Genomic DNA, 19,514 nt, shown 5'->3' on the forward strand with positions numbered 1-19,514 from the left:
TACAAAATAATCACCTACTTCAAATTAACGATTACACCATATGTGTGGTAGGTGGGTGACAACTAGGGTTTGCACGACGGATCTGAAATGAATGGGAAGATCCGCAGATCCGGATCCAGATCCGGATAATTTCATACATTTCGGATCCGGATTGCAAACCCTAGTGACAACCTGTAACTGCATGCAAAAATGCGAAAGTTCTATATACAAAAATATGGCTCCGTTTTATGGACTACGAATATATGGGGTACAAAGCTATTAGACTGTCGACGTCTGAGACAAGAACAATTGGGCCCACTAGTCATTTTGGAACTCTAGGACCCAATATTGACCACGCCTGCGCTACATCCCACCACGCCTTTCGCACACAGCCACCAACTTGTCACTTATTGACAAAAACGGTATCATTTAGCGGAATGACAAAGCCTTATTCTTATTATTCTAGAGTTTATTTTTGTCAAAAATCCACGGATTCAGAGGAGCTATCGCACGTGTACAGCTTATCGCAGTCCTTGTTCGCTGCGTGAGCTTCATCGTACTCTTCATCGAAGGAACCCTTAGGTAATCTGAAAACATATTAAATTCCCGTAAAAAAGTGTTTGGTCCGGTATAAATCTCTTATAGAGTTCTGTCCTTATTTTTTAATTTACAGGTTTTCTTTTTCTTCATAATAATAATTCTTAGTTTTTGATCTAAAATTACGAAGGAGTGGAAGGAACGCACGAAAAATTGTATTAATAATATCAAGTTGCAGAATATTATCAAAATTTCTGTTAACTTTCATGAGAATATCCTCATGCAAGTTTTCACTTACAAATTTCTCGTTCCGATTAGGGATATCATAGAAATCAAAACTATTATAACTAAACCGTAAGAAGGTTTAGCAATAAATGTGCAGAAAAATATAGAGAACATTCCACGAGAACTTTTGAAATTTTTCGTTGGCACATTGATTTCTAAGCTAGCATTTACCCTCGTAAGAAATCAGAAATCAGAAACATTTACTGTCTAAGTGCCCTGTTATAATATATTGTCGTTCCGAGCGTAAGAGATGCTATGGTTACTAAAATGTAATGATGCTTACGTGAATATTGTTCTAAGCATTTCCTGTCGGAACGTGCCCTGCTGTGTATATCCCTGTCCAGCCAAGCATAGTTTATGAAGAACGCATTGCCTTCCATCCTGACCTAACCTGTCAAAAGCAACGTTACGATCAAGTCAGTCATTCTTTACCTATTACAATTTTAACATTAAACATGTGACCTCCTCATTCTGTTCATCTACTTATCATAAAGGTACTATGAAAGTACTATTCATCACTAAATAATTATCTTCAAAAAATTCTAGTCGTTTCTGCGTAAGTGCAATCTACTTATTACAAGGGAACTAAAATCAAGTATTGTTTTTTTACTTGTGCATGCTGGTTCTACTTTTAATAGAAGATATAAATAGGCTCTTAAAATTCTCAATAACGTGCAAGGGTCACTTTGTTGTACCTACAGTAGTACTTACGCACTGAAGAAAGTTTCTAACTTCTCTAGTAAACTCAACCGGCTGTTTCTATGGAATTCGATGGATCTTTTATCTAGATGATGTTTTTTTAAATAATTCTTCTTCAGTTGAGTCTCATGCATTTTAGCTCGATCGATTTTTAACTGTTTTAACTTCTCTTTGTAAGTTTGTTTGTCTTCAATGCTTCTTTTCGCGAATACTGGGTTGATGGGTTTTCTGTGAAACGAAAATCAAGCTTAATTAAATGCGAGATAAAATACCTACATTTATAAGCACAATGCTCGAATCCTGGTGATGGCATTTATTTGTGTTCATTACAGATATTTGTTCATGGGTCATGGATGTTTTCTATGTATTTAAGTATTTATCTACATATGTATATTTTATTTAAAATTGGTCTGTTTCTGTTACGATTTCCCTAATAAATTAATATTTCAAAATTAATGTGCTTTGTCTACTTAGACAAAACTAAAACGTGTGTGTGTTGGCAAAGTTTTAACATTGCCAACACACGCAATTCCATTATATCCTTTCCCTGCCTATTCGAGTAGTTGAAACACTTCTGAAGCTGTGGAAGTTAGCAGGGTTTTTGGGCATTTATCACGCAAGTGCCGCGGTTTGGTCGAACAGGACAAGAAAGGGATGACGGTCGTTTTGAGGAAGAATACTAAAAATTTTAACATAAATAGGCAATTAAAACCCACCTTTTATAAGGCACTTTGGCTATAACCTCCCCCTGCTTGTTCAGATAGTAAGTATTCTTCTGATGGTCATTCCTGCGCTGAGCTACCTTCTCTCCTTTGAACATGTGGAATATGGCAGGGTCAGTGGGCATTTCCCAAGCGAGGGCAGCTGTTTGGCCGACCAGGAAGATGTCGGCGATAGGGATGAGGGCGGTTGTTTGGAGGCAGAATACTGAAAATTTATAAGATGCAAATTTTTTTTATGCTTAATTAATTTGAGACACAATATTATAAACCAATTTTTAAATATGCAGATACGTCTGCGAGCAACTTTTCAATTTTACTTTAAAAAATATTTTATTTATATTTGTATTTGTGTTAATTGAAAGTGCAAACCAATCATTATGTAACTTGTAAGTATATGTACTTGAAACTTAACCAAAATTCCTCTAGTATCGATCAGGCCAAAAAGGTGAAAAGGGTGGCATTTTTTTATGTACTTACTTTATTTAAATTGTTAAAAATATTTTTTTATCTTTCATTTACTATCAAATAACTAACAAATGAGACTTATAACCAATGATAGTACATTTTCCAGCATTTTTGGTGCAGCAGAGTGGTGTTAACGGAATTGGTATAGATAATTTCAACTAAAATGGTAAATTAAGGTTAATATTACTAACGTAATTAACGCTTATTAATCATTAGGGTTGAAATTATTTATACCAATTCCGTTAACACCACTCCGCTGCACCAAAAATGCTGGAAAATGTACGATCACTGCTTATAACAAAACAAACTCCCAGAAAAGGTTTCATTCGGCACGTGTCCGAATTAACATAAAGACTAACAAACTACATTGTATAACTTTATTTCTAGAAATGTATGTATTTAAGAAATTTAGATTACCTATTATTACTAAACTTATGCAATTACTAAATATTAATTATTCCATTCGGATAAAACATCCAACATTTCGATTTCTATTTCTAAATGCATTACATTAAATAATAACATTACAATATCAACATTATTACATCTACAGTAATAGCTCTAAATTTTGTTAAGGCATATTATTTATTTAATAATAAATACTTGATCATAATTTTATTAAAATGTTTCACTAATTTTATATTACTAAAGTGGGTAGAACTAGTTTTAATTTAATAAAGTCCACCAAATTTTTACATTTTCAGCTAAGCTACTGTCTGTGTTTTGTTTATTATTTTCCCTTCTCAAGCAGATGTTTTATGAGGTACATATTTAAAACTTGATATATTTTAAAACTTGTTAAAATGTAAAGAAAGACCATTTAAAGGTAAGCGTCCACAGTTCGACATCGTATGGATCGGACTAATCGCATCAAATGTATCTTTATGGCTACCACTAGTTTGACACTGACATACGTACGGCGCGATTCCGAAAGTGAATTAGAGATTAACTAGATACGATATAGTAAAGATATATGTGACGTCCCACGGATCCCTTCGGCCGCGTACGATACCGGAGATTCGTAACCAATTGCGATAGAAGAAAGAATCTACTTTTTACGATACTAGTTACTAAGCAATAAGTTTTTTTCCTTACACGTTACTAGTATCGAAGTAGGAATTTCTATTGAAATAATGAATTACGTAAGCGTACTTTACATTCTTAATACGGAACTAAAATAAACTTTCAAAATGATATCAGAACCTCTTTAAATATTGATAGCATTAAACCCTCTCTAGATTGTTGGCCGGTTATACTGTCAATGTCTTGTTTATTTCTTTATCGATGTCAATTGCCTGTGTTGAATGAGCATTTAGTTTAATTCTGATATTTCATCTACAAAACCTTAAAAAAAGCTGATTACAGTTAAAGTAAAGTGAAGATAAATAAGAGGACGGAACAAACAGAATTAATATGGAATTAGACTTCATTTCCACAAAGAGGGGTGGGAGATCATTATTGAATAATGGTCGTAGATATCATAGAAAGAAATTCTACGCAAACGGTGGCACTTTTTGGCTTTGTTTTAATAATAGTAGCCTGGGTTGTAAAGGCAGTGTCTCTCTCAATGACAGGAATGAAGTGGTGAAAACTAAAATTCATATCGACACCTGTAAAGAAGATTTTTCTGCCAATAGGATTCTTAAAGAACTGGATACTTTGAAGAGGAACTGTTCTCATAATTTCGAGAGTATTCAAAAACAATACGAAGACATGGTATTTAATTTGGAGGATGAAGGACTTGACCTTTTACAATCGATCCCCGGTTTTCCCGGGAACGTTAAGACTGGGCTTTATAATGAAAGGAAAAGGGTTCTTGGAGCACCTAAATTACGATTTAAATCATGTAAAGAAGTCACAATACCTGAAAAATTCAAAACATTCCTGCTGGCCGAATATGAGGATGACGATAGAAAAATTTTGCTGTTTTGCAGTAAAAAAATTGTACCATTAATCAAAGAAGGAAGATATATGCATATTTTGGGCGATGGTACGTTTAGTTCGAGCCCTAAAGGCTTCAAACAATTATACACCATTCACGGAGTTGACGAGCATACGTCAAATATAATACCATTGATTTATTGCTTACTTCCTGATAAAAAATTTGAAACTTACACCATTGTATTTAGATTAATACAATCTCAATTCGAAGACTGGCAACCAGAAAAAATTACCGTTGACTTTGAATTAGCCCCAATGAAAGCAATTCGAAAAGTCTTTCCTTCGGTGGTCGTCAAGGGATGTTTCTATCACCTTAACAGGTGTTTGTTCCGAAAAGCCAAATTCTTGAAGATGACTACAAGGGTCAAAAGAAGGCACGTAGCAAGATGTGCTAGCCTTGCTCGATTGCCAAAAGAGTACATTCAAACAGGTAAAGCTTATGTGATATGTAAAAGTCCACATGGGGATGACATAAAGAAATTTAATGAATATTTCCAAAAGCAATGGATGAAAAGAACTGATTTTGTTAGAGTCTGTAACTGTTCTGAGGAAAAAATAAGAACAACAAATAATATCGAAGGTTGGCACAGCCGTTTAAATAGATTTGTTGGGCGAAAGAATCCGACGCTAGCACAACTGCTCGAGATATTATCCAAAGAAACCAAATTATTCAACATATTTAAGAAACAAACGAAAATGTCAAAGGAGTACCAAGAGATCGAGGCTGAAATTAAGCAATCAATTGCACAACTAAACCGAAACGAAATATCGGTGGGTCATTGTATAGAATTGATAGCTCCTTTTCGATTTTAATTTTTTTTGCTTTTGTTCTGTTTTTAGTTAAGCCAGTTCAGCGTAGATGTTTTCTTTACCAACGGCAAAGCTTTGCTGTTTGACCGTGTGTTTAAGTAATTTGTAATTTTTCTTCTTACTGTGATTACATACACATACGTTATGATATAAATTCATAAACTAAATAAAGATATTAAAATAGTAAATATTTTTTTAATTATCACTGATTCACTGGACTTTTCACTTGTAAAAAAAAGTTTGAATCTCTAATCTCTATACTGTGACATATATAAATTATATCTATCTATCTATCTATCTATTGTTAATTAATAACATGTAAAGACAAATACATAACATTTACCGGGTTTAACGGCATTTTATTTATTAAAAAAAACAACCAAGTTAAATGCACAATACGCCATAGATATTAAGAGACATAGAATATACAATTATACATATTACTATCCCGCGTACCCTCGTTCGAAACTAGTTTCGGAAAAAACATAAAAATTGTCGCTCGAAACCAGTTACGAAAGAATTACGTGGTTTCGTTTGAGTAAAAAAAAGCCTTGAGTTGTAACTAGTATCGTAAAAAGTAGATTCTTTCTTCTGTCGCAATTGGTTACGAATCTCCGGTATCGTACGCGGCCGAAGGGCCACGGATAACGGTACCTTATGGTGGTTGGCGCTTACGATTATTAACGTCGCTCCAATATTATTGTGGCGATATGCGACGTAAGCGTCAGCCGCCATAAAGTACCTTTTGTCGTGGAACGTCACATAACTTTACTATTTCATATCTAGTGAATCTCTAATTAATTTCCCGAATCGCGGCGCCAGCCGCCATAAGGTACCTGTTGTCGTGGAACGTCACATATCTTTACTATTTCATATCTAGTGCATCTCTTATTCATTTCCCGAATCGAGCCGATATTCACTAGCGTGCGCGTAACTTATTTTCTATGCATCTCGTGTATTAGTGCGAGCGAGATGTATAGAAATTAAGTTACCCAGACGTTAGCGAATATGTCAGTTTGACACTGCTACGAGTAAAACTATCGTGTTACGACAACTGTTATAACAAGTAAATATGTCCAATTGCCCAGTGCCCACAGCATCCGCAGATATCGCCGATACGTCCACAGTCCTCAAGCATAGCCTTAATTGAATAATTTGTATCAATCAGATTACTGACGCCAATTTAGAAAATAATGAAAATACTGAACGAATTAAAAAGATTCTTCTTTTTTCTGTGTTTGGAGTAAAATGAAGATATTAAAGGTATACTTATTATGTAGAACTTGCAAAAAAGATAATGAACGACGGTATAAAACTTATTTAGTTAATACGACCCCCCTAAATATCGTAAGGCACCTTGCCTTAATATATTCTTCTGACGACCGGCGTCCTACACGTAGTACATAGGCCTCGATTAAGTTAGACTTTTTGTCAATTTGACAGAGTCCAAATTAAGCTGGCACATTTTGAAGGTTATACACTTTTTGAAGTATTATACGATGGCATTCATTCATTCAGACAAGTGAAAATCACAATATCATGGATATTCTAAGAAAGGGAGAGAGGGGGGAGAAAAAGGGAAAATCATGTTATGTCAATATCAAGTGACAGTCTACGAACCGTGGCGTGGTCACATGCTCCAATCTCACAAACATGGTCCAAAGCGAGCGATACATAGCTGTGGACGCTAACCTTAACTTTCACGAAGATAAAACTTATAGCATGCCGCGGCGACCGGACGTAAGTATGTTAAATAAATGGGCGTCGTAAATATTGTCGCCATTCTTACCCAACTGAAAAGAACTGCCTTCAGGAAACAGTAGATACCTTTTACTTCTCGACAATACCCTTGGTTCCTCACTTTCACAAGTTTCGTTTGTTATGCATCCAACACACTGAATTAATAACACAAGCACAACAATTTTCATACAAACATCCATGGTTGGATTAACACTACTTAACGTTATGAAAATACATTTTCATTTTTACGGTAAGTTGCTGGTTGTAAAATGTGACATAGACTGCCCCCTTCTTCCAGAGCTGAGCAAAGTATTAGTATAAATGAGGCCCAAATTAACAAGTTTCGTGTCAACGCATTTACAGTTATTCTCGTGTGGAAATTCAAACTGTACCGTCATTAACACAGTGCATTGACCATTAAGAACCCTTATTCCACTGAGATAAGATATATCAGGGATTAGTCATGTGTTGCGGTTAGCTAGTCGGTTTGGATACAAAAAAGGAAATACACGATTCCACCGCGTGGGTGGCGAAAATGAATGAAACGCTGGAAATGTTAAATTTACAATATATATATATATTATATTACATATATTACAATACATTATGGACAATCATAAAAAACTCAATATAAACTTTAAAATCTTCAAAAATCAAAATTAGATAAATGTAATTTCAACACTTTGAATTATGTACGACTGACAATAAAAATATTGGCAATAAATACTTTGTTACATTACTTTGTCAATAATAATGTCAACTAAAGAAATGTCATTGTTACTCATTGTCATTGTTAGTGTTTGAATACCATAAGAATGATAATAAATTTTTCACCTCAGCAACTCGAACAAGGGTACTTTGCTTCTTAAAAACAGTGAGCAAAATGCGATTTTGCTCACTGAGTCATTGTGTCTGTGTGTGTGTGTGTGAGACAAAATGTCATTCAAGTGACCTTTATAGTCAAATGTCATTTCAACATGCGGGGTCTAATACAAGTTCGATACACTTGGGTTCTATTATCTCTGTCCCTCTAGGTATGTTCTCACTGCGTAGGGTGAAAAATTTTGTGTACTACACGAGATCAAAGTTATTTACATCTCGTGCGCTTTTGAATCCCTTACTACGCTCAAGATTCTAAATTAGATTCACTCGCTACGCTCGTGAATCTATTATAGAATCTTTCGCTTGCACGGGACTCAAAATAAGCACTCGAAGAAATATCAAACTTTGATCTCTTGTTGTACAAATAACTATTTCACCACACCAGCTCTAAAAGGCTTACTTTGGCAAACGTATTTTTTATTTCTCTTTATTTCTTTTTTCTGATTATGTAACAATTAGGTATGTCCGTTGTGAAATGTTGCGCTTAAACATTATAATACTATACATTATTTAAATTTAAATATTTAAATTACAATTTTCAGCTTAGTTTTGTATTAGGGATGGTTAACAAATTCCTATAGTTCTCTATCCTATTCCTAGTTGAGCAAAGAATAATTCACATTTACAAAATATACAGAGGTAGGTTATGGTTAGTAGGTACCTACTGTAGTATGCAATGTACATAATAACAGTGTACCTACATATTTAATTTAGACTAAAACTAATACTAGTCACTACTACTGCTAATACTACCTAGTACTAGTATACTAATTTAGACTAATACTAGAGAGTAAAAAATCAAAAAAATATTTAAGAGCCCATCAAGGTGCACACTGTCTAGCGCCACTGCTAAATAAACATGATTATTTAAATTTAATGAAATATATTTCAAAAAGGGGGCCGCTACGTACGGCCGTTTTTGTTTAAAGTTCATAGATCGATGAATCCAGCACCATACAAACTAGTTTGATGTATTCAAAAGGTATTTAAATACAAAACGCAGTACGTAGCGGTCCCCTTTTTTAAATATCTTTCGTTAAATTTAAATAAGTAGTGTGCACGTTGATGGGCTCTTAAAGTCAGTCATTGTTTGTCGTAAAGCCTCAATCAAGCAATCATACCAATTTGAGTTTAAGGTGTTATGAGCTTAGATTTTAGCTTCATAGAGGTAGAGTCGATAATTCGTTGGATCTTCATGATGGTCCTAACGACTGTTCATTACATGGTTCATAACCGAGTTTTGCGGTAAACCTAAGAATTGCTTTGTATCCTTAAGAAAGAAAAACGAAACACTCTATTTTAAATTGTCCGGGCCATAGATATTTTACTGCAGCAATACTGCAACTGAATCGTAACTTGAACCTAAACTACGCATAACTAAAATACTATTTAACCTTCCGTTAGAGGATGTAATAAGTAGCTACACAGTACACACGTAAATATACGAGCACTATTATAGAATGGCCCTTATTTATGTTATCCTTTGAATATTTACGGGGCATGACCTCTTATGCGGGTATGTCCTTAAACTACGTCCAGGACCCGGGTATGTCCTTAAACCACGTCCAATACTACCGGTGGACGGGCAGCAGCGTCCCTCAAATTCGGTGTACTCGACTGCGATCGCCAACCCGCCTGCCAAGCGTGGCGATTATGGCATTCACCCCCCCCCCCCCCCCCCCAAAAAAAGGGGGAGGCCTATGTTCAGCAGTGAACGTCTTATGGTTGAGATGATGATCTCTTAGTTGACATTAAAAGAAAACTTGGCTGCGCTTAGGTATTATTATAATTTATTTTCGCTTTTTAAAATATATGTCTTCTTTATTCCAGTAAAAACGTTTTTAATGTTAAACGATACAATGTAGGTGTTTTGCCCATTAATCATTTCTGTCGGTACCTATGATTGTACATCACTTTTAAAAATATACCCATAAAATCACATTGATTCCTTTTCCGATTATGGAAGTCATTCGGTTGAAAACTCCGAGCACAAGCAAGCAGCCGGCGTAATATGGATAGCTTTATCCATCTTTATCCACGTGATAAAATAACTTTCACTGTTTAACACCGTGGGATAGAAAGTGACGGACACCGTTTTATCACGCTGTCACGTAGACAAGAACGACCATCATATCCGTACAGGAAACGGGAGTTCGTGCGTCGCACCGTGTACTAAATAAGTGCCCAGGCCTATGGAGGCAATCCGGGCTCTACTCCACTACATCATTGCCATTACTGACCAGGAATACAAGGTAACTAAAGAATCATATAACTTGAATCGGCCTCTGTGTTTATCAATAATTAAGTGAAGAAGAAAGAAGCTGATCTGATGTAACGATATCATCACAGTCGGGGTACAGTTCTGCACAGGATTCAGTAGCCGAGTGTGCTTTGTCGTACTCTTCCAAATCGAAGGAATCCTCGCCTTTTGGTAAACTGTAAACAAACATAACACACACCTTATACATTTATCTAAATATCGCCCAAACAGAGTGAGTTGAGGTCTTGACTGGACTGGACTGGTTGAGGGTATTGTTGTGTGTGGTAGTAAAAATACCTACCCATACTCACATAACATATGCTTTGTTATGTTTACGTTATTATTTAAACTGCCCTAACACATATCAGGCGTAACGGATATTGAAAAACATCTTGTAAGTAGGACCGTATTCTAATTAAAAAATACAAACTATTTTTCAATGGCTGCTACAGCTGAGTCGTTGTTGATTTGACGTCTCGCAAACTCTTACAGTTCCGCCGTTCATCGATAGCAAACATGGTATTTGTATGTAGGGGAGATCAAGGAGAGTTGTGACAATTTTTTCTTTAACCGGTATATTATCTCATCTATTATTCTCGAGTTGAATAAAACAAAGAACTGTAAACCCTCCTTGTAAAGTAAATACAGGTATACTTACGTAAATACGGCTCTCATGATTTCTTCCAAGAACGATCCTTGGGGATGGTTCTGCGTTTGGCCCGTATGACACAGAGTTCTCAGCACACAGTCTTTCCCACTGCTGCCAATGCTGAAATATAATATGCAGGTATCTTATAATAAACTAAATACCGTAAAACGGGGTGAGTAGGTTTCGCGGGGAGAGGTGGGTAATGAATGGGGAGTGAAGGTTTGAGAGGGGGGGTGAGAAGTGTTTTTAAGGCTACTGCTACAAAAATAATGTATTCCAATTTAAAATGGGGCTATAGTAATACGCATAATAAAAAAAATCGATCCAACAATCTTCCAAAATCACCTTTGTGTGAAAAACCCTCTCACCCCAAATACGAGGCACTACGGGGTGAGGTGGGTTTTCCTCTTTATCGTCAAAGTTATGAAATGAAACTACCCAAAATAAAATACAAACTAAAATACAAACGTCCGAACCACTTATTATATACACATTATACACCATTCAGTTTTCACATGTAAAAATAAAATTTTATCGAGGTTTGAAAGTCAAATTTCACCCAACTCACCCCATTTTACGGTAAGTATAAAACTGCCAAAACATTTGGGACAAAGTGTATTAAAACACACATATTTTTAGGGTTCCGTACCTCAAAAGGAAAAAACGGAACCCTTATAGGATCACTCGTGCGTCTGTCTGTCCGTCCGTCTGTCACAGCCAATTTGCTCCGAAACTACTGGACCAATGAAGTTGAAATTTGGTACACATATGTAAGTCTGTGACCCAAAGACGAATATGTAACGTCAACAAATGAATTTTAAACATAAGGGCTACTTTTGGGGGGTAAAAGATAAAATTTAAAAACAAAGTTTTGCAAACTATGTCGTGTTACATATCAAACGAAAGAGCTCATTGTGAGAATCTCAAATATATATTTTTTAATAAATTTACAATAAAAAATTTAGAAGTTATTCAAGAAATAAGACAAAAAATGACCATTCCCCCCCCTCTATCTCCGAAACTAAACAGGGTCTAAAATTCTGAAAAAATTACTCATAATAGTCCTTTACCTAACGATGACAGGAAAACCTGTTAGAAATCTACAGTCAAGCGTGAGTCGGATTTAAGAACAAAAATGCGGTTTAGGCTTTTTAGGGACACAGCCGCAATGGTTTAAGTGAAACGTGATGTAGACAGCTATTTGCGAAGGCCCTAGGCCGATATCCGCATAAGGCCGAAGGCCCGAAGCGTCCCGAAGTGGCGTGCCATTCCGACTCATGCTTGAAGCTAACTTCAAGCATGAGTCGGAATGACGACATAAAATGCGACTATAGTTAGACCGTAAAAAGTCTGCAGCGATTTTGATAGCCCACGCAGTGCAAGTGTCATATTAAACGTCAAACTTCTATGAAATTATGATGTATTAATAACACTTACACTGCGTGGGCTATCATATATATCCGCTGCAGACTTTTATTGGTGTGACTATAGGCTGTATCTGGCACACAGCCGCATTGGTACAAGTGTAGTACTGATTGATTAGGTTACTATTGTTACGTGTTTTAAAAAGCACTAAACAGGGTGGCCAAAAATTAACTAAGTGTATTCCCGTTGCCAACGTGCAACCCCGAAATTGCAAGGAAAAATTTGGCTGTTTCATACATTTTGGCTGGTCCTTTTTCTACGGGAGGATACATTTTTTTTCGCGATTTCGGGGTTGGGGTCCCATAGTAAAAGTTGTAAAGCTCAGTATAATCCGAAAACCTCCCCGGCTACGGGGAGGCACTTATTTTTTGGCCACCCTGTAGGTATTATCTCTCTTCGGCCTTTTAAAACACTTGTGGAAGTTGTAGGAAGCGTGACTCGTCGGACGCTCCGAGCTATCAGCCCTAGGCGGAGCTCGGTCTTCAGTCTTCGCATTTGGACACCTTATACTACTGTTCGGCATTTAATCTTCCTATGTAAGCTACTTTGCATAGTTGCAGAGATAATATAAGCCACCACGCCAGAAAACTTCATGTTACATCTGGTTTTTGATTGACCCATTCGGGTTTTTCAAGACGTTTCACTCACGTCACGTTTGATGTACAAAAAAAAATTGTTGAAAATTGTGTGATGTACGGAACCCTTGAAACGCGAGTCCGAACTCGCACTTGACCAGTTTTTTTGGTATGAGTTGGTTTTAGTATTCTGTATTGTTAATTGTTCAAATATAATTGACTAGAGTCAGATAAAATATATGATAAAGCTTGATTAGGATATTCCAAAATAAGAGGTCCGAAAGGGAAAGATAATTATTGTCAAATTTGTTATTATATAAGTAAATGATCTATTTATTTAATAACATTTTTACAACATAATAAAAACACTAACACTTAGAAATAAGAAAATTGCCCTAAATCGTAGTCCGTAGGTAGGATGCCCAGAAGGCTAGTTCTTGTGGTGTTATTATATAAATTGTATGTTTTTTATATAAATATATTTTTGGTTACACAAACTGATGATCAATAATGCAAATATCAGTGTTTGTAAAATTCAATTTCATGTCAAAAATGTTGTCGTTAGAGAAGTCGTACGCTTGATCCAAGCATACATGTTACTAGGTAACTCCTGTCAATACCTCTTAATTCCAAAAAAATGAAACAAAACTTACGCTTGCAACACCGTCTCGATTTTCGGATAAAGCGAGGCACGGGCGGTCCGGTGAAACTCCGCGCTGCGTCCGTCCACGCTTTTCAAAAACCCCCGTTTGTGCTGCGAGGCGTGCATCAGTTTCCTGTCGGCATTTTTGCGGAGGCTTCGCTTCGCCATCGCCGGGTTTACGATGGGCTTCCTGAAAGGTATTAGCTAAGTAAGCGGCGCTTTTGAAATTGGAGTGAACAACGGTGTTGAAATGGATTCCTGGTTGATTTTATTAGTCGTCAAAGTTAATGTTCGTACGTTTCCGTGAAAATATCTACGATGAAAAATAATTATGCACTACATCTGTATCTCATAATTGACCGAAGCGTAGCGTAGGTCTACGTTTCGACTCGGGCGTTTTGCTTTTGTATGTCCGGATGTTCTCCTCTACAGGTCACAATTCTCAACCGATTCTCGCGAAATTATGTGACCAGATTTTATGAAAAATAAATTTTTTTTGTCGATCCAATTTTTGGAAATTTAAAAAAATGGCGGAGTCGTGATACCTCGCGCCTGAACAAAATAAATAGTCGTATCGATATTATAAGAGTTTTTTCTTTTTGAGACATGTTTACAGAGTAAATAGCAAAAAATGCAGAAAAAAAATATCGCTGGTTTAGGCGGTATTTAGATATTTAGTTTTTTCTCTAGAATAAGTAGCCGAATTTCGTCAGCTAAGCTAAGAACTATCATGGCTTATTTTGCAAACGTTCGCTTTTTTTGTTTGCACACGGAAGGTCAGGGTTCGATCCCCAGTAATTATAAGCTGGGGTATAACTTTTTGTATTTTTTTACACTTATATTTAATGTTTATTTTTAATTTAATTTAATTTTTTTTATTTAATAATAAAAAATATTTATATTTTATATATATTTTATTGCATAAATTAAAAATTTCGTATTGTTGATTGATCACACGCACACACACTGTGTAAATAGCTTTGCAATTACCACATATTATGAAATCTTTATGTAGAAGATAAGAATAGGTAGGTTAGGTTAGTAAGTTATCCGTAAAAGATAGACATACACCATCGTGGAATTATTTGTAGATCAATGAAAGTCCGATATGCTCGCGAGGTCTACAGCTCACAGAGCCACTAGTAGCTATTCATTTCGACCACGGTATTACAGGACTGATACGACCCTTCTTAGGCGCACTACCTTAAAGGTCGACCATCATGCATTTGCGTTGCGACTCCTCTTGTGTTACAAGTGTCCTTAAGCGACGGTAATTGCTTTCCATCAGGCGATTCGCCTGCTCGTTTGCCTAGGTACTATAAAAAAAACTGCTCACCTATGGTACTTCTTCCCCCATAACACCTTCCCTTTATCGTCAGTAAAGTATATCATCTTGGTGTCAACCCTTCGATGCAGTGGATCAGCATGATGGTCGTAAGGCGAGTAGGGATCCTGTGGTAACTCGTAAGCCAGCGCCGCCGTGTAGCCGAATTGAAAGATGTCTCCGATTTGGAAGATCGTCGGGAACGATAGGCAGAACACTGGAATCAGAAAAAAACATCATTAATTTAAATAAATTTAATATTTTGTGGACGATATTACACAGAAGTGTGTATATTTCTCTGTACAACAACGCTAACTACATTTATATGTTATCATTTATATCTTAAATGCTTATTGTCAATAGTAAACCATAAGTACCTACTCTCAAATGTCTAAGATACAGGATCGGCCTAGTTTGGTCACTAACGTATAGGTATTGTGAAACCTGTTTTGTGAAATAAATCATTTTGTATTTTAGATCGACCTAGCCGACAGCTTCTAGGCGACAATATTTTATACCTAGGTAAATACATAATTTTAGATACCTACATAGAAATCATACATAAATAACAATAACAATTAGGCAATTATATATGTATTTGATCAACGCATGATTGCTCTCGGGATTCACATTTAGGATCTCCAGTTTTTTAAGGCAAATCGCTTAGCTGGAAGCGAATTTTTTAACAATATATTTTTTTAAACCTTATTTTATTGGGTTTTTCTAACTCGGAATCGTTAGCGCTTTTGATATAACGATAAAAAAAGTCAGCACTTTTCCTTTTCAGTTCGTTGCGTTTTGGTGCGAACTTTTTTATAATTTGTACCTGCATAGATGTGTACATAACAGAATTTTAAATACAATAAAATGTTTCTCTTTTTTATTGCCTATATGAAACGATACTTCTTATAATTTAAGTATACTTAAATTTTTATATTCTTACGTATAAATAAATTCATATACAGCTAAATAATAATTCTGATACATCAATAAAAGTTGTGAAGAAAAATTTCGAATCCCGCTATTAAATATGACGTCACAGAACAACGTCACTCGCCGTATATTAAACTCGTGATACTTAGGGCCACTTGCACCATTCACTAACTCGAGGTTAACCGGTTAAACCTGAAGTTACCATTGGTTACCAGTACAATTTGAAACTGGGTTATCGATTTAACGGGTTAACTCTCGAGTTAGTGGAATGGTGCAAGTGGGCCTTAAAGTGAGAAAAGATGCTTTCATTTACTGTTATATGAATTCGTTTAGTAACAGTGACGTCACAAATATGATGGTGTTATCGCACGTAAGCTTCAATTCAGAATTGAAAAGCCTTGCTAGGCATTTTTTTATGTATTACCATATCATAAAACCACCCACCTATAGTCCAGTACTCATCATCATTTTATTTAAGAGATTGACTCTTGTCGGTGGAGCGATTTCCATGTGTCGGTCCTCTGCCTTCTCCTTGACTGTCTGATACGACACGGCGTTGGCATTGTAGTCCAGTACTACAACTATGCTTTACCAGTTCAAGACGTAATTAAGTAAGTATAATTCCCAATGTATTATTTGGTTTTGTCTGAGTCTTTTCCTCCATATCTAGACACGCGGCAGCGTGTCAAGCCAAGTTCAAGCAAAGGAACTGGCTAGCCAGCGCCGAGTGTAATATTACACGAACCACTTGGTGCCAATTTTGACCCTTCTATAACTCAAAACATCTTTGACGTAAACACATAAAACTACTTGTGTTTAATTATATCCATAAGCATATCTAGAAGCCCAAATTTCATGAAGCTAGCTCAAACGGTTATAAAGGTATGAAGGTCAAAAAGTCGTAAATTTTAAGACTGACTTATGACTTATAGTACCTAAACCTAACCTACTTCCAGATGACCTAGAAGGATGAAATTTGGAATCCAGCTTGGTTATTGTGTATAACCGTAGGAAAAAATCTAAAAATAAAATAAAGTTAAAAAATAGGGGGGGTCCCCATACAAAAAAAACACTTTTTATTGGGAATGACATATAAGTACCTAAACCTAACCTACTTCCAGATGACCTAGAAGGATGAAATTTGGAATCCAGCTCGGTTATTGTGTGTAACCGTAGGAAAAAATCTAAAAATAAAATAAAGTTTAAAAATAGGGGGGGTCCCCATACAAAAAAACCATTTTTTATTGGGACTGACATATAAGTACCTAAACCTAACCTACTTCCAGATGACCTAGAAGGATGAAATTTGGAATCCAGCTCGGTTATTGTGTGTAAGCGTAGGAAAAAATCTAAAAATAAAAAAAAGTTAAAAAATAGGGGGGGGTCCCCATACAAAAAATATTTTTTTATTGTAGCGTTGGAACCGTTACAAGCAGATATTTGAAACTACCCCAATATATGTATTATTATATTTGCTATATTAAAATAAAGTTTAGTCAAAAAATAAGTGGTGTCCCCATACAAAAAACTTGTAATACGCTCTAAACAACCGGCCAACGGTGTGTCGTCGGCGGCGCGCGGCACCACATAATTATACAAAGAACAGAAGTAAAAACCATACAGCGGAAACACAAGAAAAAACATTAAATCTCAATACCTGCCTAGTTTTCTTTACAAAAAGTATTGATATCCCACCAAAAACATAAATGTAAAAAAGGAGAGCCAAGTTCAATACAAAAATTATGCTTGGCTGTGGGGCTCGCCGCAAAAAGAATGGAAATCTAAATGAGTGCCACTGCCAAGTTCTATGCAAAATCCAAATATGTATTTATAGGAACAAAATAACATTATAAACAAGTATTAAACTCTATTTCTTTGCTTTATTGGATACCTATAACAATTGCTGTTATTTAAAAAAATGTAAGATCTTAAAGTAGGTTAGATTTGGCTTGGCCAGGTTTTATCAGAATTACAATATATATAAAATGATTGATATAATGAAAACTGGCCGAGTCAAATCTAACCTACTTTAAGATCTCACATTTTTTTAAATAACAGCAATTGTTATAGGTATCCAATAAAGCAAAGAAATAGAGTTTAATACTTGTTTATAATGTTATTTTGTTCCTATAAATACATATTTGGATTTTGCATAGAACTTGGCAGTGGCACTCATTTAGATTTCCATTCTTTTTGCGGCGAGCCCCACAGCCAAGCATAATTTTTGTATTGAACTTGGCTCTCCTTTTATACATTTATGTTTTTGGTGGTTATAGACAAAAAAAATTGCCAAAATAATATTCGAGTTAATTTTGGACCACAGTTAGAAGCTTTTGGACTATAATCGGGTGGTTTTAGGTACCATTAAAAAATAAAACTACAGCTTAGTTGAAAACTAGATCACATTAAGCTTAGAATAAATTTAATTAAAATTTGATCACATACCAAGCTGCAATGAACTTCCTTCGGGATACACCAAAAACCGCTTTCTCCTCGACAGCACTTTTGATTCAATAAAGCTATCTATTTCTATTGCACTATTATTATAACTTTCACTAACAACTGCACTGACTAACATACTTAATAAAATGTATATCGACGCCATTGTTACAACTAAAACAGACTCAAAAGTATAAGTTGAATAAAGAAGTGAGTATGGAAGTAGCCGTGGTTGTGTCGAACGTAATGTCACGATACGTAAACATGAATGACCGTTACGTGCTATCTACAGGATGGTTGTAAGTCTTGGGAACAAATCGAATTATTTTATTAAATATTTTAATTTGTGTTCTGTTAAGTAATCACACTACTATTAAATATAACTGAAATATATGTAGGTACTATTTATATTAAAACAATATGATATGTTATTATAAAAAAATTAATGCGTATAGGATTTGTAAGCACGTACTGCTATTTAGCCCTTAGATTTCGTCAAAGGCACCTAGTATTTCTAGGATTGCATATACCTACTCGAGAAGTTGGGACGGGTACTATATATTATTTCAAGCCATCTAGGACTTGTGTCTTACCTACATAAATAAGAATTATTTTCATAAAAAACAAATTATTTATTTATTTAAACCTTATTGCACAAAACATAAAAATAGTGTACAAATGGCGAACTTAATGCCTAATGGCATTCTCTACCAGTCAACCATCGGGCCAAACAGAGACATGTAAAAATGGTGTAAAATATAATTTGGTGTAGCGAATATACCCCTGACTTATTTCTTCTTTCTCGATTGGCGCTATTTTCTATACCGGAAACATTAACTTCAAATAAAATATTTACGTACGTCGTCACACTTTGCGGTTTTCATTAGCAATCGTTTTTATTTTCACAGGTATGAATTTGTCTTTTCTATCACCCCCATTAGGTAGTAGCAAGGCGGCGATCGCCGGTCACCGAGTGTTGAGCAAGATTTAGTTGGTAAGTGTGAACAATTAGAAAAAAATACTTGCCTTCCTGAACAGACAGGCGACAAAACAATTATTATAAATATGTACATTTGATTTCATGCAACCGATGATGCCAACAATGCGGGGGAGCGTGGGACGAGGTGAGCGAAGTCCCGTGCCGTGATTGGTCTGTTCAAAGACACGGACGTCACACAAAGACACTTTCGACTCGAACATGGAGTA

At 35.6% G+C, this 19,514-nt stretch overlaps 2 protein-coding genes across 2 annotated transcripts; both read right to left on the minus strand.

Annotated features, from left to right (window-relative positions):
• Positions 1–457: 457 nt before the first annotated feature.
• LOC134669292 (uncharacterized) lies at positions 458–7,969 on the minus strand. Its single transcript, XM_063526796.1, has 5 exons — positions 7,960–7,969; positions 2,217–2,427; positions 1,513–1,728; positions 1,085–1,192; positions 458–566 (listed from the first exon to the last, which is right to left on the minus strand). Exons 1-5 carry the CDS (start codon positions 7,967–7,969, stop codon positions 458–460), a joined length of 654 nt encoding a protein of 217 aa, XP_063382866.1.
• Positions 7,970–10,354: 2,385 nt separating this feature from the next.
• On the minus strand, positions 10,355–18,492 carry LOC134669293 (uncharacterized). The gene is made up of 5 exons (XM_063526797.1): positions 18,315–18,492; positions 14,949–15,153; positions 13,623–13,802; positions 10,979–11,089; positions 10,355–10,496 (listed from the first exon to the last, which is right to left on the minus strand). The coding sequence occupies exons 1-5, from the start codon at positions 18,472–18,474 to the stop codon at positions 10,355–10,357; spliced, it is 798 nt and encodes a 265-aa protein (XP_063382867.1). The 5' UTR covers positions 18,475–18,492.
• Positions 18,493–19,514: the final 1,022 nt, after the last annotated feature.

Source organism: Cydia fagiglandana, chromosome 12 (assembly GCF_963556715.1).
Source record: "Cydia fagiglandana chromosome 12, ilCydFagi1.1, whole genome shotgun sequence".
Classification (NCBI taxonomy): domain Eukaryota; kingdom Metazoa; phylum Arthropoda; class Insecta; order Lepidoptera; family Tortricidae; genus Cydia; species Cydia fagiglandana.